At 41.9% G+C, this 27,700-nt stretch overlaps 1 protein-coding gene across 1 annotated transcript; it reads right to left on the minus strand.

Moving 5' to 3' along the window:
- On the minus strand, positions 1–27,600 carry GGPS1 (geranylgeranyl diphosphate synthase 1). The gene is made up of 4 exons (XM_075267803.1): positions 27,481–27,600; positions 15,376–15,472; positions 12,616–12,686; positions 1–1,085 (listed from the first exon to the last, which is right to left on the minus strand). Exons 2-4 carry the CDS (start codon positions 15,434–15,436, stop codon positions 327–329), a joined length of 891 nt encoding a protein of 296 aa, XP_075123904.1. The 5' UTR covers positions 15,437–15,472; positions 27,481–27,600; the 3' UTR covers positions 1–326.
- Between the last annotated feature and the right edge of the window lie 100 nt (positions 27,601–27,700).

The raw sequence follows: 27,700 nt of genomic DNA on the forward strand, positions 1-27,700 counted from the left end.
TGTACAAGTTTAAAATATTTATTGTTTTCACAGTTCTAGATTAGAGGACATCCCCAAGCAAACCAATCCAAGAGACCATCCATTTATCTAGACCAGCATTACTTCACATTTACCATACAAATATTAACCATAACTCTTGAAGGTCATTTTGATACACTTTTGTGTGGTCATTTAAAAAAAATAAAAAATAAAGTTGAAGAAAACCAGGTAAGTTAACGCTGTCCACATTCTAGAAGCAGTTACTTGCTTTGTCATTTTAAAATACAGACAAAATGCAAACATATGGATTAAGAGATGTTTTTATTATCATGATCAATATGATGCAACTACGATGCATTTTTGTACATACTGCTAAGTTGCTCTATTATTGAAACTAACTCTGGGTTTCCTCCTAGAGATCTGATGTGTCCATAGGCTTCATTTTCTAATTCTCTTAAGGTTTGCCTTGTATATTCAAAAGAGCCCACTTTCTCAAGATAGTGAACACAGTATTTCTTGATGTCTACATTTTCTGTCCTTTGTCGCAATATATTTTGAACTTGAGTGCTTTCAGGCCTTGACCAAATGGCATGTATTGTAGGAAATGAAAACTTGCCTTCTGTCAGATCTTCACAAAAACTTTTATTTTCGCTATACTCTTTGGAGTGCAAATTTGCATAATCATCTCTGATTTGAAAGAAAAGCCCAAGAGTATTTAATAATGGTTTTAAATCCTTGTCATATGAAGAAAACAACTGCATTAAGCCAATAGCTAATCCAAAAAGACCCCCTGTTTTCTGCAGCACCATAGCTTTATATTCTGCTTCTGTGGGACACGTATAAGTATCTCTCCAGTGAATGTCTAAGCCTTGGCCACGATGAAGTTCAAGTAATTGCTGGGTAAAAACATGGACTGCTTGAGGGTGATTAAGAGTTAAAACTTTTTCCAAACCCAGAAAGTAAACATAATTTGCAGAGTTAATAACAGATGGAACGCCATAGATGCTATGAGCAACAGGAAAACCTCTGCGAAGCTTGGAATTGTCTTCAATGTCATCAATAAGGAGACTGGCATTGTGCAGCATCTCTGTAACTTCAATTATAACCTGGCATTGAAAATAAAAAATGTCAAATACAAATTTCATATATACTGATTGTAAATGTAGATGTCCAAGTAGAGAAAAATAATTACACAACATAAGAAAAGCCATTTTCACTTGCGCAGGTCTACGGACCGGAGTATGATAGGTAAAAGTAATAAGATTAAAATCTGGTAGACAATCCATAGGTAAAGCTGTAAACTAATAAAATCTATCACATTATATTACATATTTAACCCCTTAAGGACACAGCCCAAAAGTATGTTAAGGACCAGGCCTGTTTTTTCAAAATTGACATGTGTCACTTTAAATGGCAATAACTTTGAAACGCTTTAACTTACACAAGTGATTTTGAGAATGTTTTCTCGTAACACATTATACTTCATGTTAGTGGTAAACACTAATCAATATTTTTGTATTTACTTATTAAAAAAATAGGAAATTTGATGGAAATTTGGAAAAAATTGCAATTTTCAAAATGTGAAATTCTCTGCTTTTCAGGCAGATAGTCATACCACCCAAATACATTAATAAATATTATCTCCCATATCTCTGCTTTATATCGGCATCATGTTTTGATTGTATTTTAATTTATTTTGAACGTTACAAGGCTTACAAGTGTAACAGTGATTTTCCAGATTTACAAGAAATGTAACTATGTTTGTTTTGTTTGTTTGTTTTACATACTTTATTATTTTTTTTTAAAAAAACTTTTTTACATTTGTGCTGTAAGCACACTAGAACCAGTGATCAGAGAGGATCACTGGTTCTATACTAACTATAGACTTGCAATACACGTGTATTGCAGTCTATAGAGGAAGCTAGCTATGCAGGTGCATAGACTAGCTTCCACTCGTCCTGGCATCCAAGGGGTTAACCCTCCCCCCATCGGAGCGAGCTCCGATGGGGGGAGGGATTAAGGAGCAGTGTGTAGCTGTAAATTACAGCTCACACAGACTCCTGATGCTGCCGATAGCATGATTTATAGCCCGGCCAAACCCCTAGGGTGCCATGATCACTATGGATCATGGCACCTTAAGGGTTAAACAGGGGGGTCGGTGCAATCACCGTCCCTGCTGCTACAGGGGAAGCCTGGCTGTCAGATACAGCCGGCCTCCCGTGGAGATCGCACGGGCTCTGCTTCTGAACCCGTGCGATCTCTATCACGTACAGGTACGTGGGAATGCGGGAACTAACCACATTCCCTGACGTACAGGTACGTGATTTAGCGTTAAGGGGTTAAAAGGGTTTTCCAGGCAAAAAAACTTTTTAAGGCTGAAGCCCGATGTTGCAGAAACACCGCTTTTTTTTGTGCAGATTTTGTTGCAGTCTTTTGAGCCAAAGTCAGGAGTGGATTGAACAAAAGGTAGTAGTATAAGAGCTTCTTATATATTTCCCATTCATTTTGTAGTCATTCTTGGCTTTGGCTCAAAAATACGAAACAAAACAAAATCTGCAAAAAAAAAAAAAAAAAAAAAAAAAGTTGTGTTTCCGTAACCTGGGCCTTAGCCTAAAAAAAAAAGTATTTTAATGCTATTAATGGGTTAATAAATTGCACCAAAATACCTTTAGCAGTGTGAGTTATTTCTGGCTTTCTCCGGGAGCTCCCGGCATCCTCTGCATTTGTTTACATGGGTAGCTTCCTGCTGTCTTAGGGGGCGTTCACACTACCGTCGGTGTCCGACATGTAGTGTCCGCTCAAAATCTGTCACGGACACTAGGAGCGAACACTAGCTGTGTCCGTGACACCTGTCATTAATTTGAATGGGCATCGGGTGCGTTCTTTTGCACTCCGTGCCCGTCCTTCTCTGTCCGCAAGAGAAGATGTCCGACTTCTCAAGCGGACAGAGGAACCCTGCATGCAGAAGTGACAGGCACGGAGTGCAAAAGAACGCACCCGATGCCCATTCAAGTGAATGACAAGTGTCACGGACACATCTAGTGTCCGCGACAGATTTTGAGCGGACACTAGGAGCGGACACTACATGTCGGACACCGACGGTAGTGTGAACGCTCCCTTAGCCTACAACTCCCATGATTTCCCTCACAAACCCCTCCCTGTTTCCCTAGCTAGCCAGCAGACTACTATCCCTATCCAATTCAGCCCGAATTGTCCCCCAACCCCCCATCGAAATCATACTTACCTGTCTTCTGTTTCCTGGAGGTTGGTTTCCTCCATCTCGACAGAATCTTCTTCTGTGGACTGCTTCATATGCAAGCAGTTGTACAATCACCACCACCACCAGTGTGCAGGCGCTGGCAGAAGCAGAGAAAGTGAGGCTTCATGCCAGAGGACAGGCAAGTATGATGGGAACGTGGGGTGTTTTGGGAAGTATTGGTGATACTTCATTTCCGAAAATGCGGAAATGGAACGTCACTGGATCATCAGAGAATGTGACTGGGGCGGTAAATATAATTAGTTTTTTTTTTTAAATGAAGTCAGGTCAGGGAAGGGGGAATAGTTTACAGTTTAATTTTAAATTTATCCTGGACAACCCCTTTAATTGCTGGAATTATAAGGATACACCCTAGTACAAGCAAAACTTGCTAAGAGGCATTGGCTTTCACGGATTGATAGAATGGCCTGAAAATGTATCTTCTACAGGGAAACCATAAAGTGTTCTTTCAGGTTCTCCCCTTTGTCTCCCTCAGAGGTTTAAAATATTTTGTGGCTACCTATGTGTATTAAATTAGGCAAGACAAGAGTAATATGATGTACTCATGACAGGGATATAAATTTTGTATCAAGAATTGTCTGCGTTTTCCCACTTAATTTTATCTTTTATATTGGTAGGCATGGGTTTACATATTAGAACATTAGCTAGTCTTGAAAAGAAAAAGGAGGGAAGAGTGTTGTACAAGGTCAGCCATTAGAGAGGATCTGTCACCATTCCTGACAGTTCCTTCTGTTAATGCTAGTATCCCCATTAGCTAACAATTCTGGCACATCTTTCCTTAGAACTCTGCACTGTGCCATTTCTCAGTTACTCCTAAACATTGATGAATTAATTGACAGCTGACTGGTCACATGTCTCCAAATTCTGACACAGTGGCAATGACCGTGTCAGAATGTGTGAGGATAGGACCCCAACTAGAGACATCAAGTTGTCAATCTTCTTAAGTTTGGGGCAGGAACAGAAAAATGGTACACAGACTTGAACAAAAATATTCATAACCCTCGACCTCACATTTTGTCACCTTACAAATACAAACTTAAATGTATTTTATTGAGATTTTAAAGTGATAGACCAACATAAAGCAGCAGATAATTGCGAAGTGGAATGAAAATGAGCAGTGTTACTTTCCCACCACACATACTACTTTGCAGTTAGGACAGAAAGTTCAGCTTTGGTCTCATCCAACAAGAACACCTTTCTTCCACATGTTTGCTGTGTCCCCTTGTGCACAGCTCACTTCCTGTTATGTTCTGTGAGACACGTGCATGCTGTGTTTCACATTGCATAATACAGGATTAGTGATGAACTCATCACTGATCCAAGTGTCCCATAGGGACACATGAAAAAGTTAAAAAAAAAAAAAAAAGTGGAAAAAAAAAAGGTGTTTTAAAACAATTAATAAAGCTATAAAGCCCCCCAAAATCCCTTCTTCCTATAGAAAATGAATTATACAAAACCTAAAAAAAATTGCATATTTTGTATCATCGTGTCCATAAAAATCTGTACAATAAAACGGAAAACAATATTTAATGTGCATGGTGAACATCAGAAAAAAAAAAAAAAAACGGAAAAAACCCGAAGTAATGATTTTTTGACATCTCAGCTTACAAAATATGCTATAAAAAGTGATCAAAAAGTCATATGTTTCCCACAACAGTACCAATAAAAATCATAAGTTGTCCCGCAAAAAAAAAGCCCCCAACCAACACTGTCAACCGAAAGATAAAAATGTTACGCCTGTCAGAAGATGGCGATGCAAAAAACATTGATTTATGTCCCTAAATGTGTTTTTGTTCCGCAGAATTAGTAGCCCCACCATGTACCCATACAGCATATTATGACCACATATGGGGTATTGCTGTGTTCAGGAGAAATTGTGTAACAAACTGTGGGGGACTTTTAATTCTTTAACTACTTGCAAAAATTTTAAATATGGCGCTAAATGGACGATTTATTGGAAAAAAGTAATTTTTCATTTTTACGTCCCAATGTTAATGAAATTTGTGAAACAGCTGCGAGGTCTAAATGCTCACTATACCCCTAGATAAATTGTATGAGGGGTGTAGTTTCCAAAATGGGGTCACTTTTAGAGGGTTTCCTCTGTATTGGTACGCTAGGGGCTCTGCAAATGCGACATCGCGCCTGAAAAATATTCCAGCAAAATCTGCCCTTCAAAAGCCAAATAGCGCTCTGCCCATTCCAAGCCCCGCCATGTTCCCATACAGCAGATTATGACCACATATGGGGTATTGCCATGTTCAGGAGAAATTGTTTAACAAACTGTGGGGGGGCTTTTTCTCCTTTAACCCCTTGTGAAAATGAAAACTTTGGGGATAAAGTGACATTTTAGTCATTTTTCATTTACACATTCCAATGTTAGTAAAATCTGTGAAACAGCCGTAGGGTCAAAATGCACACTATACCCCTTGATGAATACTTTGAGGGGTGTAGTTTCTAAAATGGGGTCACTTTTGGGGGGTTTCCATTGTTTTGGTACTCTAAGAGCTCTGCAAATGAGACATGGTGCCTGAAAATTATTCCAGCAAAATCTGCTGTTCAAAAGCTCAGTGTCGCTCCTACCCTTCCATGCGCTGCCGTCTACCCAACAATCAGTTTACACGCACATGTGGGGGATTTCTGTGCACGGGAGAAATTGCATAACAATGAATGATTTGAAGGGTGCAGTTTTGAAAATGGGGTGATTTATGGGGGTTTCTATTTAATTTTTTAATTCCTTTCAGAACTGAAGTCGTCTCTAAAAAAATTAGTTTGGGGAATTTTCTTGCAAGTCTGGAAAAATCGCTGTTACTCTTGTAAGCCTTGTAATGTCCAAAATAAATTAAAAGACAATCAAAAGATGATGCCAATATAAAGCAGAGATATGGGAGATAATATTTATTCATGTATTTGGATGGTATGACTATCTGCCTGAAAAGCAGAGAATTTCACATTTTCAAAATTGCAATTTTTTCCATCAAATTTCCTATTTTTTTTTTTATATAAGTAAATACAAAAATATTGATTAATGTTTACCACTAACATGAAGTACAATGCGTTACGAGAAAACAAACCCAAAATCACTTGTGTAAGTTAAAGCTTCTCAATGTTATTGCCATTTAAAGTGACACATGTCAATTTTGAAAAAAGAGGCCTGGTCCTTAACGCACTTTTGGGTTGTGTCTCTAAGGGGGCTAACAAACCACTGAGGCCTTCACAGAACCGGTGTATTAATACTGAAGCTAAATTACACACAACTGGACTCAACTAATTAAGTGACTTCTGAAGGAAATTGTGCGTATTAACATTTATTTAGGGGTATCACAGTACAGAGGGCTGAATACTTTTAATATGTCACACTTTCAAATTTTTATTTTAATTTTGAAAACCATGTATCATTTTTTCCCATTTTCAATTTATCTGCTACTTTGTGTTTTTTTTTTTTTTTTTTTAAATGTAGATTGTGAGCCCACGTAGGGCTCACAATGTACATTTTTCCCTATCAGTATGTCTTTGGAGTATGGGATGGAAATCCACGCAAACACGGGGAGAACATACAAACTCCTTGCAGATGGTTTTTTGCCCTTGGCAGGATTCGAACCAAGGACTCCAGCGCTGCAGTGCTAACCACTGAGCCACCGTGTGGCCCCACTGCTACTTTGTGTTCTATCACTTCAAATCTCAAAATACATTTAAGTCTGTGGTTGTAAGTCTGGTCTTACACGACTGTAATGATTCCACGGTCCGCATGTTGCTGATCAGCAACATACACTCTGCAGATGTCCGTGTCCTGCTGCACTCGCCCATAGAGTTCTATGGGCGAGACCGTGCAGTGCCGCAATTCACAGGCAATACAGACATGCTCTATAATTTGTGGACCACGGTTGTGGCCCGGCCACACCACGGATAAAATATCCGGTGGTGTAAGAGGCCGCATTGAGTATAATGTGTCCGCAAATGGTCTGCAATTGAAAACCTTCAATTGCAGACTTACATTACTGTCGTGTAAGACCAGCCTTAGATGACAAAATGTGAAAAAGTTCATGGGGTATGGATACTTTTGCAAGCCACTGTATTTTAAGAGAAATACAAGGATTTCTGAAAACAGATATGTCCAAAGACTTAATAGGTCCTCTTTAAATCCATCCTGGCACAGCCTCTGTGACTCAGACCACTCATGGTCTGGGAGAGTGCCAGCCAAGGCGTAGAGAATGTAACACGTGTCCCTGTATTGTACTAGCATTGGTAAACAGTGTGCCAAATATCCAGATGAGAGGAACACTGCACCCACCTGTTCAGGTCACACATGGCCTGGCAGCAGGGGTCCCATGAAAGTAGAGAAACATAACGATATCAAGAACGCACATAGTAACGGGGGAAGATATTTGTACCAAGTCAAGCACACTCACTGTGAAACTGCTGACAGATGTAAAACTGCCGTTTCTGAGTCCTGCTTCACACACAAAGTTGTAATTACAGTGTTACAGTGAACTTTAACTGTGTCTGTGAAGGTGGACGCTTCTTATCATCTGATCACCCTGTCAGCAATGTCACACCTTCCCACTGCATTCCCCCCACCCCCCAATGGATTTTACTATACGCTGCAATACAATAGTATTGCAAAGAGTTTGTACGCGCTCTCTGTGTTTGCGGGAGTTTCCTCCAGACGCCTCCCACACTCCAAAGACATACTGATTGGGAATATAGATTGTGAGCCTTATATGGGACAATGATTGATGTCTCAAGTGCTGCAGAATATGATGGTGCTATATAAGCAAGCTAAATAGATAATTTGCAGTGTGTTGTATGAGAGAAAAGATCCCCTACAATTCTAATTTCTTAGGGGGTAGGAATGTAAAAGTGACATAGGAAAAAAGTGTAAAGTTATTGTTAAATATTATATATTTACAATATTCTCTAGCAGACATGGGGTTAACACTCTACTGACATCATAGTCTTATATTCTGGGGACATGGGTGCAGTTAGAGTAGACCATTTTAGAAATCTCCTTACATAGCTGTAACATGGAAGGTAACACCCACTCTCATGAACATAAATGAGTGACAGACACACACGTCGGGGTCGTCATCCATGGTCTGTCTTTGGGAAGACCAGGGAAAGACCAGGAGGTCTGTCTTTGGGAACACCAGGGTGGGTGGTCCAGGCAGATGGACATCCATGGACGTCGTAACCAGCCCAAGTCCACCAACCAGATGACAAGCATGAACCAAGCTGTAACTACAAGATATCCAGATGATTTAACTTCTCTGAAGATGTAAGCTATTGACAATTGACTGATATTTGTGTTATTTGGACATTTTCCCTGTTCCTGTGTTTTCCTTCAAGATATTAATAAACCTCTACACTGATTTATAACAAGCTGACTTCCTCCTATCGTGGATAAGGCCTACAACACGTGACATAAGTCTATCCCACAATTTCAAGGCCAGGTACGGATATTTAACAGTGGACACAAGTCTCACCGGCAAATACAAGATATTTAACAGTTATATATATATATATACTATATAATATACTATATAACTGTATATATTTGAATATATATAAAACAATGACAGCCATAAAAAAAACTGGCAAAAATGCATTTCTTCCAAATTCACCTCATTCTGAATTTATTTTTCCAGTTTCCCAGTACATTGAACAGGATATGTTGAATCAGGCATGTCAAACATGCGGCCCGCACAAAAGTCTCAAACTTTGTCTCTAAACTTTTGTGCGGGCCGCAGATGTACAAGGAAAGTGAGCGGTGGATTGGGGCGGCCCTGCTGGACTCCACCCCCTCTTCCCCACACACCGGGTGACGTGGCCACGTAATCAGGCCCGCACCCAACGTGTGCCTGCGTCCTACGCGGTCTCACAAGACCGCTGCGCAGGCTGAAGAGCAGAAGCAGGTAAGCTTCTGCAGAAGAAATTGTGATTTTTCAAGTATTTAACCCCTATCCTACAGATAGGGGATAAATACTAGATTTATGATGATGGGGGGATTGGAGAGCTTGGGGAGGGGGGCTTTTTGATGTCTGTCTGGCCCTTCCTTGGGCTTCAGGACTGTTTTTTGTCCCACCCACCTTGTAATTCTTTCACTTGGGGGTTAATTGGAACATTACAGTCTGTAGTGCTCCTATTAACCCCCAAGTGCAAGAATTGCAAGTGGGTGGAAAAAACCAGTCCTCAGGCCCAAGGAAGGGCCAGACATCCAGAAGCCCCCCTCCCCCAGCAACCCCCCTTCCTCAGCACTCCAACCCTTCACCAGTACTCCAACACAATAATGGTGTCTGCCAGCTTTAACTGAGGTGCCATTTTACCGGCAATCGCAGGCACCTGGAGCAAGATTGTTGTCGCTGGAGAGTTCTCTGGCAGCATTGGCGACGTCCCTAATGCTGTTTGAGCACTGGGGCCCGTCCCCAGTGCTGTGAGAGAACTCATTTGCATACCGGCAAAAACCAGTATTTCTACGGAACGGCGGCGCGTAGAAGACATCTAAAGGTAGGAGACGAATAGCCTTTCTTAAGGCTATTCCGACGTGCTAGGGAGAAAAATACCTTCTGAATGATAGGATCCCTTTAAAGGGTTAAAAAAAAACTATCAGAATCCTTCTGGGGAAAAAAAATTACTGTATTTTTCGGACTATAAGACGCACTTTTTTTCCCCAAAATTTTTGGGGAAAAGAAGGGTGCGTCTTATAGTCTGAAGGTGGCGCCTGGTATCCGCTGTAATAGAGAGGCGGAAGCCGGAAAGTGATAGACGCCATTACAGGTGCCGGGGCCTGAGACATCGCTGCGCTCCTCTGCCCTGTATGAAGCCAGCAGCGGCAGGGGCTCCTCCGTCCCCCCGCCGCTGGCTTCATGAAGGGCAGAGGATCATAGCGATGTCTCAGGCCCCGGCGTCTATCCCTCCCCGGCATCCGCCTCTCTAGTACAGCGGATGCCGGGTCAGTATCCGTGGCCCCTTCTCCCCCGGGGCCGGTCCCCACCGGCCCCGTACCTGTAAAGTTGCAGGCCGGGTCCTGCGCGGTGATACCGCAGGAGCCGACCTGTCCGGGTGACAGCCGGGAGCCTAATGAGGCTCCCCGGCCTGTCACTGCTGTATTAGTATTGCGGCTGGTCTCTATGACCAGCCGCCGTAATACTAATATACAGAATGTCCCATAGACAGCAATACAGTTGTATTGCCGTCTATGGGACTTGCGATCAAGTGACCGCAGGTTCAAGCCCCCGGGGGGGAATAAAATAGTAAAAAAAAAAAAAAAAAAAAAAAAAAAAAAAGCTTTAAAAATATGAAATAAATAAAAGTTCTAAATCACCTCCTGTTTTTTTTTTCAATACAAGGTGATCTAAGCAATAGATATCCCCCAAAATGGTATAACTAAAAAGTACAGCTGGCCCCGCAAAAAAAAACGCTCTATGCATCCCTGTACAGCTGCAGGGTCACCTGTCAATGTGGCCTTGCAGCTGTTGCAAAACTACAACTCCCATATATTAAATATTTTACCAGTTTTTGCTTCAAATTTTTTTTTCCCTATTTTCCTCCTCTAAAACCTAGGTCTTATAGTCCAGTGCGTCTTATAGTCCGAAAAATACGGTATATATTTATTCTTTGAGTTACCATATTCTGACACCCATAACTTTTTGTTTTTTTTATATAAGGCGCCTTCTTTGGAGCCTGATTTACTTTTTATTTATTTTGGAAAATATCTGATGTTTTGATAGTTTGTTTAAATTTTTAAAAAGTAAGCAAAGTGGTGAAAAAGAAAGCGATGGTTCGGATCATGATTTCTCTCCTCCCCCACTGATGTTCACTGAAAAAAAGTTTTGATAATTTCGTGGTTCGGGCATTTTCATACACATAGATGTCTAAAGAGTTTATGTTTTACTTTATTTTTATATGTGTTTAAGGGAAAGGGGTCATTTCATTTTTTTTATTTTAGCATTTTTTTGTAATTTAATTTTTTTTTTAAGCCCCAGTTTGATCACATTAATTTATTGTTATTAATAATTGATGATAACGATCATCGCAATCCATAATAGTTCTATTACAGACTGATTAGTTATAGTCACAGCAATGAATTGCCACCACCAGTTTTTGTTCTCACGCCAAGCATTCCATCCCAAAATGGCAGCACCCATACACCACTGGGAAAGTGATGCCTCAGTCATCTTGATCAAGGCACGATTAGTGTGTCTCTCCTGTATAATTCTGTGGATACCTGGTAGCAATGGCAAAGACTAAGCTCCAGAGCGGTTGCCATACTTAAAGTCCAACATCTGTCTATTACTAATACAATTGGTGTCGGAATGGGGTTAAAGATGTTTTCTATGCTACAAATATTAATAATATCTTAATAACAGGTCATCAATAACAGATGGGTATTGGACCTTCAGCAAACATCTTTATTTGCCAGCTGTTCTCAGTGGCTGATACACAGAAAGTGGAATACGAAGCAGATAGCCTTCTTCTGTGTTTAGAAGCCAGACAAGGTAATGGCAGATAAGCATCCATTCACTTAAATGGGAGTTTAGATCCAGTGATTCTGTTCAGCCTCTCAAAAGTCAACAAAGCTGCCTGCTTTCTGCTTCATTCTCTGTGCATAAAGGCCTGTCATAGGAACTACCGGCCTCAATATTTATTTTGTGAATAGAAAAGAATAAATTGCAATACAGTTGACAGAGACTAGTAATCTAATGATTGATGATCTAATGATCTCAGGTTCCAGACCCTGCTCAAAAAAATTTAAAAAAAAAATAAAATAAAAAATTATATATATATATATATATATATATATATATATATATATTTTTTTTTTTTTTTTAAATCACCACCTTTTTCTCTAGACCTCAGATAAATATAAACAAAACCAAATTGGGCATTTTTATTCAGAGAGATTCCTAAACGTATAAAAATATTTTTCCCATGTGGTGAATGCTGTAGAATCAGATAGTCCCCAAAATGGTATAAATAAAAGTACATCTGGCTCTGCAAAAACGTGCCTTATGCAGCTCCATATAAAGAAATATAAAAAGTTAAGGATGCTAAAATATGGCGAGTGCCCCTCCCTCCACCAAATCTTTGGAATTTTTTTTTACAGTGTTAAAACAAGGAAAACTATATAAAATTGGTATCGTCATAATTGTAATAGCCCATGATACATATGTAACCTATCATTTTGGCCACACAGTGAACACTTTAAAAATAAAACCCATAAGAAAGTGGCACCATTACAAAAATTAAATGATACCATTACAAAACATAACTTGTCACACAAAACTTAAGCTCTTAAACAGTTCTGAAAATGGAAAAATAAGTACTCAAAGTGAAAATAGATATCACAAAATAATATTCCATACCTGTGTTTTATCTTCTGGGACATTTAGCCAGTGGTTGAAAGCCTGAGACAACTTAGTTCTGATCTGCTTACCTGGGAAAATAGATTACATGTTTTCTTCATTTTTGCTAATCTCTCTTGGAGAAATACATTAACTTAAACTTTTGTTTTGCAAAGTTGACCAAAATACTTGGTTTCGCATGTCAAAAATACTGTGAACGCAAATATTGAAAAGTACATCCAAAATAATAATAGAGCTAAATAAACTCAACATGCTCTAAAATCTAAAGAAATTAATAAATGACTTGAGAGAACATAGTGAAAAATCGTTTGAAATTTTTCAAAACTAGAAAAAAGGCTAAAAAAAAAAATATAGTGATGTTTTGGCTTCTTATGACATTTTTTACTTAAAACAATGTGTTCTCTTCCTCCCTGCAGGTGGGTGCTGGTTATCCTTCACTCCCTATATTGTAAACCCTCCCCTTTTACTTTTTCTGTATGTATTCTCCCAAATGCAGTTCCTCATGTGTGTTTCCCTTGTTTCCGCCCTATATCTGTATCAATGTTGTTTTCATGGCCCTGTACTCTTGGTCCTTCCATCCCTTTATTATCTTAGCATGTTTTATAATGCCGTCTGGGGTCTCACCCCGTCCTCTTGTTCATAGGCGAGGCCTGGCAGCCACTATGCCTTAGTTTTGTTTTTGTCTTTTCTGTTTATTTGAAAACTTAAAAAAAAATTGGATTAAAGAAGACCTTTCACCGATTTGGGCACAGGCAGTTCTATATACTGTTGGAAAGCCGACAGTGCTCTGAATTCAGCGCACTGTCTGCTTTCCCGATCTGTGCCCCGGGTAAAGAGCTATCGGTTCTGGTACCGTAGCTCTTTACAGTCAGAAGGGCGTTTCTGACAGTCAGTCAGGGACGCCCTTCTCCACAGCAGCGCCTGTGCAGGGTGAGCGGGGAAGAACGCCTCCTCCCTCTGCTCACAGTGCTCGTCCATAGACGAGTATTATCAGGAGGGGAGGGGGCGTTCCTCCCCACTCACACTGCACAGCGTGATAGGTGCTGCTGTGGAGAAGGGCATCCCTGACTGACTGTCAGGAACGCCCTTCTGACTGTAAAGAGCTACGGTACCGGGACCGATAGCTCTTTACCCGGGGCACAGATCGGGAAACCCGACAGTGCGCTGAATTCAGCGCACTGTCGGCTTTCCAGCAGTATATAGAACTGCCTGTGCCCAAATCGGTGAAAGGTCCTCTTTAAACATAAAACAATCTTGTCATCAAAGGAAAAACTTCTAAATAATGCCATGTTCTCTTGAGGGATTCAAATGTAAAAAGTGACAAATCCTGGTGCCATGTAAAACTACTACCCTCTAGCACAGACCTGGGCAATGTACGGCCCGCGGACCATATTCGCCCCCCTGAATGATTCAGTCCGGCCCACATAGCTTGACTAGGGAGGAGTGTCTTAGTGCCGGAAGGATAGTGCAAGAAGATGGAGATGTGTGGTGTGTGTCCTAAGGTACTGAGAGGGGAGGGAGGGGGGATGTGAGATTCAGGGTGGAGAGAGTGTGTGTGTGTGTGTCGTGTCTCAGTAACCTAGAGGCAGAGATGGAAGGGGAATGTTATACTGGGGGCAGAGATGGAGGGGGAATGTTATACTGGGGGCAGAGATGGAGGGGGAATGTTATACTGGGGGCAGAGATGGAGGGGGAATGTTATACTGGGGGCAGAGATGGAGGGGGAATGTTATACTGGGGGCAGAGATGGAGGGGGAATGTTATACTGGGGGCAGAGATGGAGGGGGAATGTTATACTGGGGGCAGAGATGGAGGGGGAATGTTATACTGGGGGCAGAGATGGAGGGGGAATGTTATACTGGGGGCAGAGATGGAGGGGGAATGTTATACTGGGGCAGAGATGGGGGGGACATGAAATGGGGCAGATGAAGGGGGCACTTAAACTGGGGGGACATTAAACTGGGGACAACTGGAGGGGGCATAAAACCGTGCAGGTAGCTGGAGGGGGACCTGTCTGCTTCTAATTGCCCCCAGTTTAGTGTCACCCTCCAACTACCCCTACGGTTTAATTGTTGCTTCCAGCTGCCCGAGTTTAATGTCCCCCTCTAGTTTCCACCAGTTTAAACTGGAGCAACAGGAGAGGGACTTAATACAGTGGGGCAGTTGGAAGGGGAACATTATAATGTGGGGGCATATAATGTATGGGTGACTGTAGGAGGATTATTCTTTGTGGGGGCACATGAAAAGATGATTGAGAACAGGCGGAGTCAACATAAAAAAGGGTGGAGCTAAATTTGCCGTGGCACACATTGCCCTCTAGAATAGTTTCAATTTCTTATGCGGCGCCATGAGAAAATTAATTGCCCACCCCTGATCTAGCAGTTCTATAACAGCATAGTTAAGGGTTTTGTCCTTTTGAAAAAGAGCAGAATGGAATGGAAATGCATTTCTGCTGGCAATCCAAAACTTTCCGGGTCTCCTGCTGCTCTCTATTTTCTGGTTCCTTTTGAGATAATGAAAACACTATTCTGCCTAAAACTGACTGAGGAGAGTCATTGCTGCAGCCCATGACTAGCTACGCAGTCATTTCCTTCTTAATTTAGGCCTAGGAGAGATCAGACAACCAGCCCCCTGCAACAATCAGCTGTTCCCAGGACAGTGTACTGAGCCAGGCTCAGTACACTGTGCAGTGGCCAAGCTGCACTCGGCACCCAATTATCTGAATATGCAAGCAACAATTAAATAGCAAACAGTAAATACCTGGCAGCTGAAGCAAGTACTTGTAAGGCTCTAGTAAAATTCTTTCTGAGGAGCTAGCCATCGTTTTTCGTTTTAACCCTGAGGTGTGTGAAGCAAACTGAAAAATAACAGTATATATAAGAGAAAAGTTGTTAAACTCTTTCCATTTAAGAAAAACAAACAAAACGTAGCGTCCTAGTATTTTATGGCTAGTGACTGCCACATTGATTTAGCAGCAGATCTTTTGTATGTGACAATGCTGATGCATCAGGATTGCCTCATAGCTAACGGTTATCTCTCCAAATATTGACAATATAATGAGAGAAAATAGGTTTTAAATGGGGGTGCCCAGTCCAGTGAATAATCTACGTGCAATATGTGGCAAAAGAAAGAAATCACATATCTGCAGGTCTGATTGGAAGCTTACACACAACCCTGTGGCAGTCAGTGGAAGAGGGCACCATCATAGGACAGTTGAATGCAATGTTCTTATGAACACAAAGGCTAGCTTTATGTGGTTGCCATTCATATTGGTACTATGCCTGGTGTTAATTGTATAGCCAATAAGTAAAGTAAAAGGGCTGTTAAAGATTTTCAAAGGCTATGTTCAGACAATACTGTAAAATGAAATTACCATTACTGAACGGTGACATGCTCCACCACTTCCGCATTAATGTCCAATACAGGGTTGTTTTTTTTTTAAAGCAACCAGTGTGTTTTAAAGTATTATTAAATTACTATTCTTCAAGTAAATATTAAATTAATTATTACTAATTAAATGTAGTATTACCCGATGGCATCAGTTGCGTTGCTCCTGTTCCACTAGGCAAGCTGTTTATGCACACAAACTCAGACAGCTCCTGACTGCCACCGGCAGTTAAGTTTTTTTTTTCACCTGCGTCATCAGTGCATCTTGGTAAACAATGCCTTGCCTGTGGAACGGAACGTCCGGGCTAAATACTGCATTCACATGCTCTACAAGAGTGGTTAGATGCAGCGATTACCTGAATAATATACACTACCGTTCAAAAGTTTAGGGTCACTTAGAAATTTCCCTATTTTCGAAAGAAAAGCACAGGTTTTTTTCAATGAAGATAACATTAAATGAATCAGAAATACACTCTATACATTATTAATGTGGTAAATGACTATTCTAGCTGCAAACATCTGTTATTTAATGCAATATCTTCATAGGTATATAGAGGCCCACTTCCAGCAACCATCACTCCCGTGTTCTAATGGTACATTGTGTTTGCTAACTGTGTAAGGCGGCTAATGGACGTTTAGAAAACCCTTGAACAAGTATGTTAGCACAGCTAAAAACAGTTTTAAATATGAATAAAATTCGGCTCCAACCAGAGTGAAGAAAATTTTCAAAGATCCAAGGTTGTAAAAATTAAAACTTTCCACTTTATGGAATATCCATTAAAATAGTGAAGATAGGTCGTGACCTATCTTCACTATTTTAATGGATATTCAATAAAGTGGAAAGTTTTAATTTTTACAACCTTGGATCTTTGAAATTTTCTTCACTCTGGTTGGAGCCAAATTTTATTCATATTTATTGCTACCTTGGTGTCGGAAGTCCATTCCGTTTTTCTGGTGTCCCAGGGGAAGTCAGGAGAACAAAAAGTTTGGCGAGCCGAATACTTTTTTGTATAAAAACTGTTTTGCTGGTTAGAGAAGCTATAAAACTGGCCTTCTTTTGAGAATTTTGAACATTACATTTGTTGGTTCGTTTGTTACATTACATTTGTTTGTCTGGCAAAAGAACACAGACCTTGGACAGAGGAAGATTGGAAAAAAGTGTTATGGACAGATGAATCTAAGTTTGAGGTGTTTGGATCACACAGAAGAACATTTGTGAGACTCAGAACTGAAAAGATGCTGGAAGAGCCTGACGCCATCTGTCAAGCATGGTGGAGGTAATGTGATGGTCTGGGGTTGCTTTGGTGCTGGTAAAGTGGGAGATTTGTACAAGGTAAAAGGGATTTTGAATAAGGAAGGCTATCACTCCATTTTGTAATGCCATGCCATACTTTGTGGACAGCGCTTGATTGGAGCCAATTTCATCCTACAACAGGACAATGACCCTAAGCAAACCTCCAAATTATGTAAGAACTATTTAGTGAAGAAGCAGACAGCCGGTATTCTATCTGTAATTGAGTAGCCAGCGCAGTCACCAGATTTCAACCCCATTGAGCAGTTGTGGGAGCAGCTTGACCATATGGTACGCAAAAAGTGTCCATCAAGCCAATCCAACTTGTGGGAGGGGCTTCTGGAAGCATGGGGTGAAATTTCTCCAGATTACCTCAGCAAATTAACAGCTAGAATGCCAAAGATCTGCAAGGCCGGAATTGCTGTAAATGGAGCATTCTTTGACGAAAGCAAAGTTTGAAGGAGAAAATTATTATTTCAAATAAAAATCATTATTTATAACCTTGTCAATGTCTTGAATATATTTTCTATTCATTTGCAACTCATTTGATAAATTAAAGTGTGAGTTTTCATGAAAAACACAAAATTGTCTGGGTGACCCCAAACTTTTGAACAGTAGTGTACTTAAAAAAACAAAAACAAAACCACAACAAAACACCACACACACGCACAAACCACACCACACCACCAACAAGTAGGAGTACTGATGAACTGTTTGAATAGATTGAAAATTTGCGTGAATGTGTTGATTCATCGTTTATTGAGGATAACTGTACAATTGAAAGGAAGCTCTAGTACCCTGTTAGGCTGCACATGGAGCATGAAAGTGTGGAGTGTATGTTGTGATTTAACGTGTATATATGTCAAGATGAAAAAAAAAAAAAAACCTCAATTGATTTCTCACTATTCGATAAGAAAAAAAAAAATGTCTACTACGGATTCTAGCTAAAATTGAAGAAAAAAAATAAAATTAAATAATGTATATATTATATAAGTAGCAAGTTACGAAAAATTCAAGCTACTATTAGAGGATAAAAACAAAACAAAGAAACTCCAAAACATTGAGCACAGATGTGATCAAGGTAGATTTAAGAATGAGTTTTAATTGCTGTCGAAAGTCTTAGTACAAATAGGTGCACATTTAGTTATACCAATTATTAAATTGCTTTGCATCATATTTTACAAAATAATCAAATAACTACATCATCAGTTTTTAACAATTTTTATTAACCAATTTGTCTAGTTATCTAATTTTTTTCAGAAATGTATTTCCTTCCTTTTCTTAAGGATGGATTTGAAAAACAAACAAAGAAAAAAAAACAACACACAATATCCATAGATAAATGCCTTGAGGGTAACTTAACACCACTAACCAACTAGACCCTTACTAAATTCTATTTTGAATTACTTCAAAGGGACAATTTTGAAAATACACTAATTTGTGTAGGGTTTCTAATAGAGGTAATTGAAAGCCACTTCAAAACTGCTCCATTTAAATAAATTTGGAAAACTGCTGTTTGATTTGTAAGCATTTTTAACATTTTAAATAAATTTAAAGGATTTTTAGAATTTGGCAACATAATGCAGAGATATGGTAAATATTTATGGACTAATTTGGTCGATATGCTTGTCTGAAAAGCAGAATTTAAAATTTTGAAATTTGCAAATTTTTGAACATTCACACAATTTCCTACTTTTTTAAGTAAATGCAAAACACATTGACCAAAATTTATCTCCAACATGACGTACAGTATGTCATAAAAGAAAATCACAAAATCAATTGGGCAAGGAAGTGTTCTAAAGTTATTACCACAGAAAGTGATGAGTCAGATTTGAAAAATGGGCCTACGTTATGAAGGCGACTTTAAAGAGGAGCTCTCACCATTTTGCCCACAGGCAGTTCTATATACTGCCGGAAAGCTGACAGTGCGCTGAGTTCAGCGCACTGTCGGCTTTCCCGATCTGGGCCCAGTGTGAAGAGCTTACGGTCCCGGTACTGTAGCTCTTCTATGGTCAGAAGGGAGTTTCTGCCACTCAGTCAGAGACGTCCTTCTTCACAGCACAGCCAATCACGCTGTACTGTGGAGCCGGGAGGAACTCCCCCCTCCCTCCCTGATAATGCTCGTCTATGGACGAGTACTGCGAGCAGAGGGAGGGGGCGTTCCTCCCGGCTCTCACAGCACAGCGCGATTGGCTGTGCTGTGAAGAAGGACGTCTCTGACTGAGTGGCAGTCCTGAGTGGGGACCTTAAAAACACCCCCTAGTAGGACCTCCCATTCTGATGGCTAAAAAGTTAACACTTTTTGTCCCAATTCTAAACATCTTGAAGAAAGTGGAAAGAAAAAACTTGCAATTCCTGTAGAAAGTCAGAAACCACGTTGGGCTGGAATTATATAGCCTTACAGAAAATACATTACGGCTAGTTCACAGGGGGGCAATTGTGGTCTATGGAGACCACTAGCGGCATGTTGCAGATAGCGGAAAAAAGAAGCGAGCTGCTTTTTCTTCAGGCGGATTCCGTAGCTCGCTGAGCCGCGGCTTCTGCCTGGCGGCAGCAACCTCCAGGGTCGGCCCATTCATTTGAGTCGACTCCGGAGGGGGAAGCCGCGACCGTTGTGGCAGGCAGGTTTTGACCAGAGAGTGACACGGCTCCCTGCGTCACTCTCAGTGCCAAAAGCCGCCTCCTGTGTGAACGAGCCCTTATGGAAGAACTGAGAGGAAGAGGCCTGAATCTCTGAACTTCTGAAAAAAAGTAACCTTCCTTTGAGCAATTAACTTGAATGTCAGAAGTATGACCAAGGTCTCCTCAACGGTTTCAAAAGAGTGTTGAGAGAAAATATGGACTATATTGAGGTTCCATAAACAAACAAGCTGCTTAGCAGTAATATTAAGGCACCTAGCCTCCAGCAAAAAACTCCAGGCGTGTCCTGCAAACTATTACATCAAAGTCTGCACTCAGTGAGGCAACCTAAACGTTGTGAGTGCTACTACTTCAGGCAGTTCCTTCTGTAACCAAGCCACTAACTGAAAATTGTTGATTCTGGGATGCAGCAACAGACCCTGAATAAGGAGATCATTCCTTCAGAGAAGTGGCCAAGGGGGAGGGGGCTAACGGGAGGAGAGGAGCAAGGAAAATTAAACCCTTTTACAGCTTTGTCCTCCCTCACCTTCTTCAGGTCGGTCTCTGGGAATTAGGCAAATGGGATGAAATAAAAAGATCTGTTTCTGATCCCATGGCTAGCAGAAGGCATTCATGCCCAGAGGAAGGTCTATAGGGTTTAGACCGTAACGTCTGTTCACCTGCCTGTTGGCCTCAGTTTCAAACAGATATATATTTGGAGTACCCACATTTCCGAGATACTCAGTAAGGCAATGTTCACACAGTTTTAGGGCGAGTATTTTGGTCAGGAAAAATCTGCTCAGGTAAAATCATGAGGCGTTTTTTGAAGTGTTTTTTTTTTTTTTTTTTTTTTTTTGCCACTAGCAGAAAAAAAAGAAGTGACAAGACCTTTCCTTTAGGCGGATTGCCAATTTTGCGTCAAAATCGACGTTCAAACACCGTGACACAGATTTTCCGCCTCCCGTTGTTTTTTTCAGGCGGAATCCACCTGATGAAAAGTCATGTTGCTTCTTTTTTCTGTTAGCGGAAAAAAATTAGCGAATCACATAGGACTGTATTGTGAGGTGGATTTTGAGGTGGAATCCACGTCAAAATCCTGACCAAAAAACTCTGTGTGAAGATTTTGCAAAAAAAGACAAAAAAAAAAAAACACAAAACTGGCGCCACAAAGATGCTACTGGATAGATGACAGTCTTGAAATGGATTGAGTTTTAGTTTTGAAAAAGATAGAATGCTTTATTTTTTCACGTATTTCAGGAGTCAGTGGTCGATGTACTCAGTTATGTATACAGTATAGGCTCTAACTTTCCCTTTGAGACCAGAATGACAACCTTCCTTTGAATCAGGGAAATGACATCTTTCTGCAAAGGGTTTCTTTTGGACAACAGGTGGGAAAAAAATCTATTCCTTAGAAGAAAATAACTTGAGTCCATTGTTATCCTTTCTAGCACCAATCTGCTGGAAGAGGGGACAGCCTCCCTCCCACCGGAGAGCTAAAGACAGGATGCTTGTGATGGGACAACCCCTTATCTATACTGCTAGTTTCCATGGATATAAGACTTTTTCTAAATACATTTATCAAAACTGCTTTGTTTGGCCGCCATCTTAATTTATTCACTTCATTGTTTACATGCGTTTCTATGACCACGGGCTCCGGACTTATCTGCTCAGTCCCCACTTATCTGCTCAGTCCCCACGCGACAAGCTGCCTGCTCTCAGGGGGGAGGAAGGGGCTGAGTGCTGGGAGCAGGTCTGAGCTGTTTATGTCTCTGCCACAGACAAGCAACAGAGCTCCTCAAATAGAGGAGGTGAGAGCCCCTGGATTTCTGAGCTCTTATCTCCTGCTCTTCCACTTATCAGTCGGTTTAATTGAATTTGGCTGATAAGGGCGGAGATAGGGAGTCCGGTACCTCTGTATGTATTACAAACTGACTGAAATCCAACTCTACTACATCAGCCTCTACATCATTTACAACCAATCTCTCATTACTGACTGTAAAGATAGCAGATAGCAGAGCAAGTGAAACCCCGCCCACCAATGTGCTGAGAAAACCAGGAAGTGAAGAAAGCACACAGCCTGCAGGCTGCTGAACAAGCGTGATGGGAATGCCCCAGGAAAAAAAAAAGTGAAAAACTAGGAGACCCCATCCAGAGGACAGCCCATCCTTTCGGTCCTGCTTGGCCAGTCCTATTTGCAGGGCTTCAGTCATGTGTGAGGATGAAAACTGCAACTCTATTCCTATTCATTTGCATGGGTGAAAATCTGTAATACACACAGATGCTGTACAGTGTATGGAGCTTTTTGCTTTGAGCTCTAGAGGTAGTCTGAAACAGTGAGTGGTCAAACGTATTGGACCCCCACCCATTTTATAGGAATGGTTTTGGAAACCCTTCATTTATTTTTCTCGTTCCATCTAGGTCCTGCCGGAAAGTTAGTACATCTTTGTCATCTTTACGATTTCAATACAGTAGGGCCAAAGTTAAAAATACAATAAAATTTCTTTTACTTGTCACTTAAAAAGATTGCCCAGTTTCACCAAATAAACTGATTGTATAACTAAACAAGTTTCCAATATACTTTCTATATCAATCCCTCGCAGTTTTCTAGAAATCTTCTAACCATCACTCACTGTTTACTTCCAGTGGTTAAATATTAGTTCATTGACATGTGATGGATACACACGTCTGGCTCGTTACATTCACATCTCAGTAAAGCTGAGTTCACATTCGCACTAGAGTCTCTCGGCTGGTTCAGTTTTGAAATAACAGACACCTAACGGACCCCATTAGTCATTGGGGACTGCCAGTGTACTTGTGTAGCTGCTGAAACAGCGGTCCGGCTCTCAGTCATTGGAGTCACATCTATGGTGAACCTAATATAATCAGAAATATCCTATAACCAGCTGTGCACCTGTGTGGTCTACCACATAAACGTGGACTGATAACAGCAAGCAGAGATCTAGAAAACCAAAAGGAATAAATACACAAGTATTCTGGAAAGTAGGATACCTTTCATTATACAGACAATAACATTTATTTGCAGAAACTGGAAACTCCTTTAAGCCCACCATTTAAAGATACGCGTGTATCACATTGAAAGCAGTAGGTAAAAAAGCCTCCCATTGATTTAAATGGGGAGCGCGCGTATGCCGACACCCATTCAAGTTAATGGGATCTGTTTGTTACGCCGTTCACTCTGAACGAGTTTTACGTTCAGAATGAGCGAGCGTAAACTCTGTGTGCAGGCTCCCTTACAAAGGCTATTCTAGCTATTTCTGATTTTTGCCACCGTTTTCCAGAAAAAAACGCTTTTATTCACTTATATGGTGTCCCAGCGAGCTACTGAGATGCCGGAACAATCACGGGCACAGCGTGAGGAATGAGTGCAGTGGCAGGCCAGCTTAACAACTGCCAGAACGCCGGGGCAGATGGATCATCGATGCCAACAACACGTTCATTATATGGCGTTCCAGCGAGCTGCTGAAATGCCAGATCACTCACGGGCACAGCGCAATGATTGAGTTTAGCAGCAGGCCAGCTTGACAGCTGCCAAAACACCCGAAGCAGGTGGATTATCAATACCAACAACATGCTCATTATATAGCGTACCAGCAAGCTGCTGAGATGCCGGAACAATCATAGGCATGGCGTGAGGAACAAATTCAGCAGCAGGACAGCTTAAGAGCTGCCGAAACACCGCAGCAAGCAAACCATCAATGGCAGCAATTTGCTGAATATAGGGGGCTCATCGACACCAACAGCACGCAGTCGAAGTCGCAGGCAGAGACACACACACACAGACGACATACAAAATACACAAGTGCAAAACTGGGCAATTCTTATAGGGCCACAACACAAACAAAAAATGAAATATACCCGTGTGAAGCTGGATTACAGGTGCCAGAATTTGGCGACTAAGAAAAAATTTTTGGCAAAGTTTTAGATTTTTGCTAAGGGGATAAAATGCAAATAAAACCATATAAATTTTAGATCCCCGGAATTGTACTGAAACATAGAATACAGGTGACATGTCATTTTGGCTGCAGAGTGAACTCCGTAAAAACAACGCCCATAAGAAAGAGCCTTCATGTGTGGAGTCTTAACACTTTTTCTGCGGTTAAAAGCCAAATCATACCTGTAGTACATTTTGTTTTTCTCCTTGAGTATACAATATAGAACAGCCTTCCCTGCCCCCAATCCCTTATTACGACTACTGGCTTCTTTACAAAGGAAAAAAAAAAAAAAAAAGCCCAAGCAAATATAATAGAAGAGATCCAGGGACAATGTACTCCAAACCCCATGTTGGAAGATTCCTGACAGAGAAAGAGTGATCTGAGCATAATCAGAAAGCTCCTTGCCATCTGTGACTAATATCCCAAGAGCAATAATAGCCAGAAGCATACCTTCCATTTTTTAAAGGACAGAAAGAGGGACAAAAAGTTGTCCGGCCATGACAAATTTAGGTCCACCCACTTCTAAATTGACTCCGCCCATTTCTCAGTGGGTACACCCTGCGCCCCACATCTCCCCCCAACACAGTACACACTGCACCCCACATCTCTCCCCCCAAAGTACACCTATGCACCCCACAGTACACCCATGCACCCCACACCTCTTCCCACAGTACACCCATGCACCCCACAACTCTCCCCCCACCCAGTCAACCTTGCACCCCACATTCCTCCACAGTACACCCTGTAACACAGTACACCCTGTAACCCAGTACACCCTGTAACCCAGTACACCCTGTAACCCCACACCTTCTCCTCACACAGTCCACCCTGCATCCTACATCTCTCCCCCACACAGTACACCCCACATCTCCCCCCACACAGTACACACTGCACCCCATATCTCTCCCCCACAGTACACACCATGCATCCCACATCTCTCCCCCTACACACAGTCAACCTTGCACCCCACATCTCTTTCCCCCCACACACAGTCCACCCTGAACCCCACATCTTCCCCTCCCACACAGTACACTCTGCAACCCACATCTCTCCCCCAGAGTACACCCTGGACCCCACATCTCCCCCTCACACAGTTCACCCTGCATCCCACATCTCTCCCCTACACACAGTTAACATAGCACCCCACAGTACACCCGTGCACCCTACATCTCTCCCCCCACACAGTACACCCGTGCACCCTACATCTCTCCCCCCACACAGTACACCCATGCACCCCACATCTCCCTACACACAGTACACAATGCACCTCATATCTCTCCCCCCACATTTCATCCCCCCACGGTACACCCATCTACCTCACATCTCTCCCCCATACACAGTCCACTCTGCATCTCACATCTCTCCCCTCACACACAGTCCACCCTGAAGCCCACATACACACAGTCCACCATGCATCTCACATACTCCCCTCTCAGTACCTTAGACTACACACTTCTCCATATCTTGACTGCACAGGATACAAAGACATGCCTACCAAGTCACGTGACCGTCTGACGTCACACAGGTCCTTCTGAGTACAGGAGTCAAACTTTCCCCTGATCAGCACCCACTCTTATCCCAGGTACAACCTTTTATCTGTTATAAGAGCAGATGGTGATCAGGGAAAAGTTTGTTAAGCAAAACACTTCAGGGGCAGAGCGGGACATGCGGTAAGCCGCACGCGACAGGAGTTTAAAATCGGAAATGTCCCGGGGAATTCGGGACGGTTGGGAGCTATGCAGAAGTAGACAGATTCCTTACGGTCACTGTGAGAAGCTGCAAAATCCTCTCTGAACAGCGTAAAGGTAGAGAGTACAGGGCTGTGTAAACATGCAGAGGCTATGAAGAGATCTGCCCCTCCACTTCCTGTCTTCTGCCTCAAGTTTGTTCGTTTCTAAAAACAGCCCTTCATTAGTAAGGGCTAGTTCACACGGGCACAGAACGGGCGGATTATGGTGTGGAATCCATGTCATAATCCGCCCCATTGGTGGTCTATGGAGATCGCTAGCGGAAAAAGGAAGCGAGCTGCCATTTGTTCAGGCGGATTCCACAGCTGATCCAGCCGCAGCGTCCGCCTCGCGGTAGCACCCTCCAGACTAGGCCCATTCATTTGGGCCTAATCAGGAGCAGAAAGCTGCGACGGGATGCCGTGTGCTGCACTGGCTGCCCGTCGTGGCTGCCGCAACGGAATATGCACATGCGGTTTTGTGTGTGAACTAACCCTAAGAGGGAGTGAACTACAGAAAGGTTTTATAGGCAGAAATTAGCAATATTTACCGTATTAAAAATAAATAATGAAAGAAGGGAAAAATCACATGCACTGTGAAATGAGACCTTAAGGCCTTATTCACACCTGCGTTCGGGAAGTCCGCTTGAGGAATGCGGATAGGCGAACAGAATGGCCGGAACTCAGATGTCAATCGGGCCTTAGGCCTCACGTTGCAGAAACGCTACTGTTTTTTGTTGCAGATTTTGCTGCAGGTTTTTCAGGCAAAACTAGGAGTGGATTGAGCAGAAGGGAGAAGTATAAGTACTTCCAATATATTTCCCATTCCTTTAGTAATTCTTTAATTTAGTAATTCATGGCTTTGGCTCAAAAATACACAGCAAAATCTGCAAACAACAAAAAAAGGCTGCGTTTCAGCAACGTGGGTCCTCAGCCTAAACCTTCACACACAAAACTGATCGTCCAGTCCTAAGTGTGTTCCAGTGCTTAATTTTTATATATATATATGGAACGGTTTATGGAATATATGGGAACAGAACGAGGCATCAGTACACCCTTACTGTCTTGAAGCTGTATACGAAGCCTCAGTTGTCTGTAAAGTCGGTGACCATTTACATTCTTTTAACTTCACATGGAATAAATGGTGCTATATAAATAAACAATAATAATAATAATAATAATATCAACTGCAGTATTATTATGGCAGACGCCGCGTCTTTAGAGATGGCGCTCTGCAGCCTAGTGACCGCTATAGCCACCAGGTCCCCACTGTAACATACACTCTGATCATGGGCACTACTCTTAGCTGTAGACCCCCGATAAAGTTAATAGAAACCCTCCTACCACCCCTGTATTTTTTTACATTGTGGGAATCATGCAGTTCTTATGGCATTTTCCGAGCTTCCCAGCACATTATAGGGTATAATAAATGACACCATTACAGAGTACAGTTTGTCCCTCAAAAATAAAGCTCTGAACAGAAAAATAAAGTTTGGGGTTTGGAGAAAAAAATGCCTGCAGCAGGAAGAGGTTAAAACCTCTAAGGCACAATCATGGCAAAGTGATGGGTGTTGCCCGATCAGATGGGTAGGCTGGTGATGGCATAGTCTTATAACTTGTATATGCCCCTCACTGGCAGCACTTGCACACAGTGCGGGTCTACAGATGGCTACAAGCAATAGGACAAAGTTTATGAGACCGGTGAACAGTCCAAGGCCTCCCATCCTGCCCGCACCCACATGACACGGTAACTGCACACGTAATAATCACACCGGATGAAACAATAACATGGGCGAGCGGGGAAGTTCCGCTGTACGGCGCCCATAGGGGACGAGGCGGCAGCGGTGACGGAGCAGAATCTGTGACACATACACACAACGGCAACTCACCGGTAACTGAGACTTCCCGCTTTACCGCCACCCGTAAATTCACTTCTCACAACAAGCCCGTCCTCTCCCCACCCGCCTACCACATCCGTGGAGGCAGCACTGGAGTTACTGACCGTGCGCAGTCCCAGGGAGGGGATACACTAGGAGGGGGCTGAAGGTTTACCGCACCGGTGTTGTACTGACTCCTGGGACTTGTAGTTTCTACGACAAGGAGACTGCT

This window comes from Leptodactylus fuscus, chromosome 3 (assembly GCF_031893055.1).
Source record: "Leptodactylus fuscus isolate aLepFus1 chromosome 3, aLepFus1.hap2, whole genome shotgun sequence".
NCBI lineage: Eukaryota > Metazoa > Chordata > Amphibia > Anura > Leptodactylidae > Leptodactylus > Leptodactylus fuscus.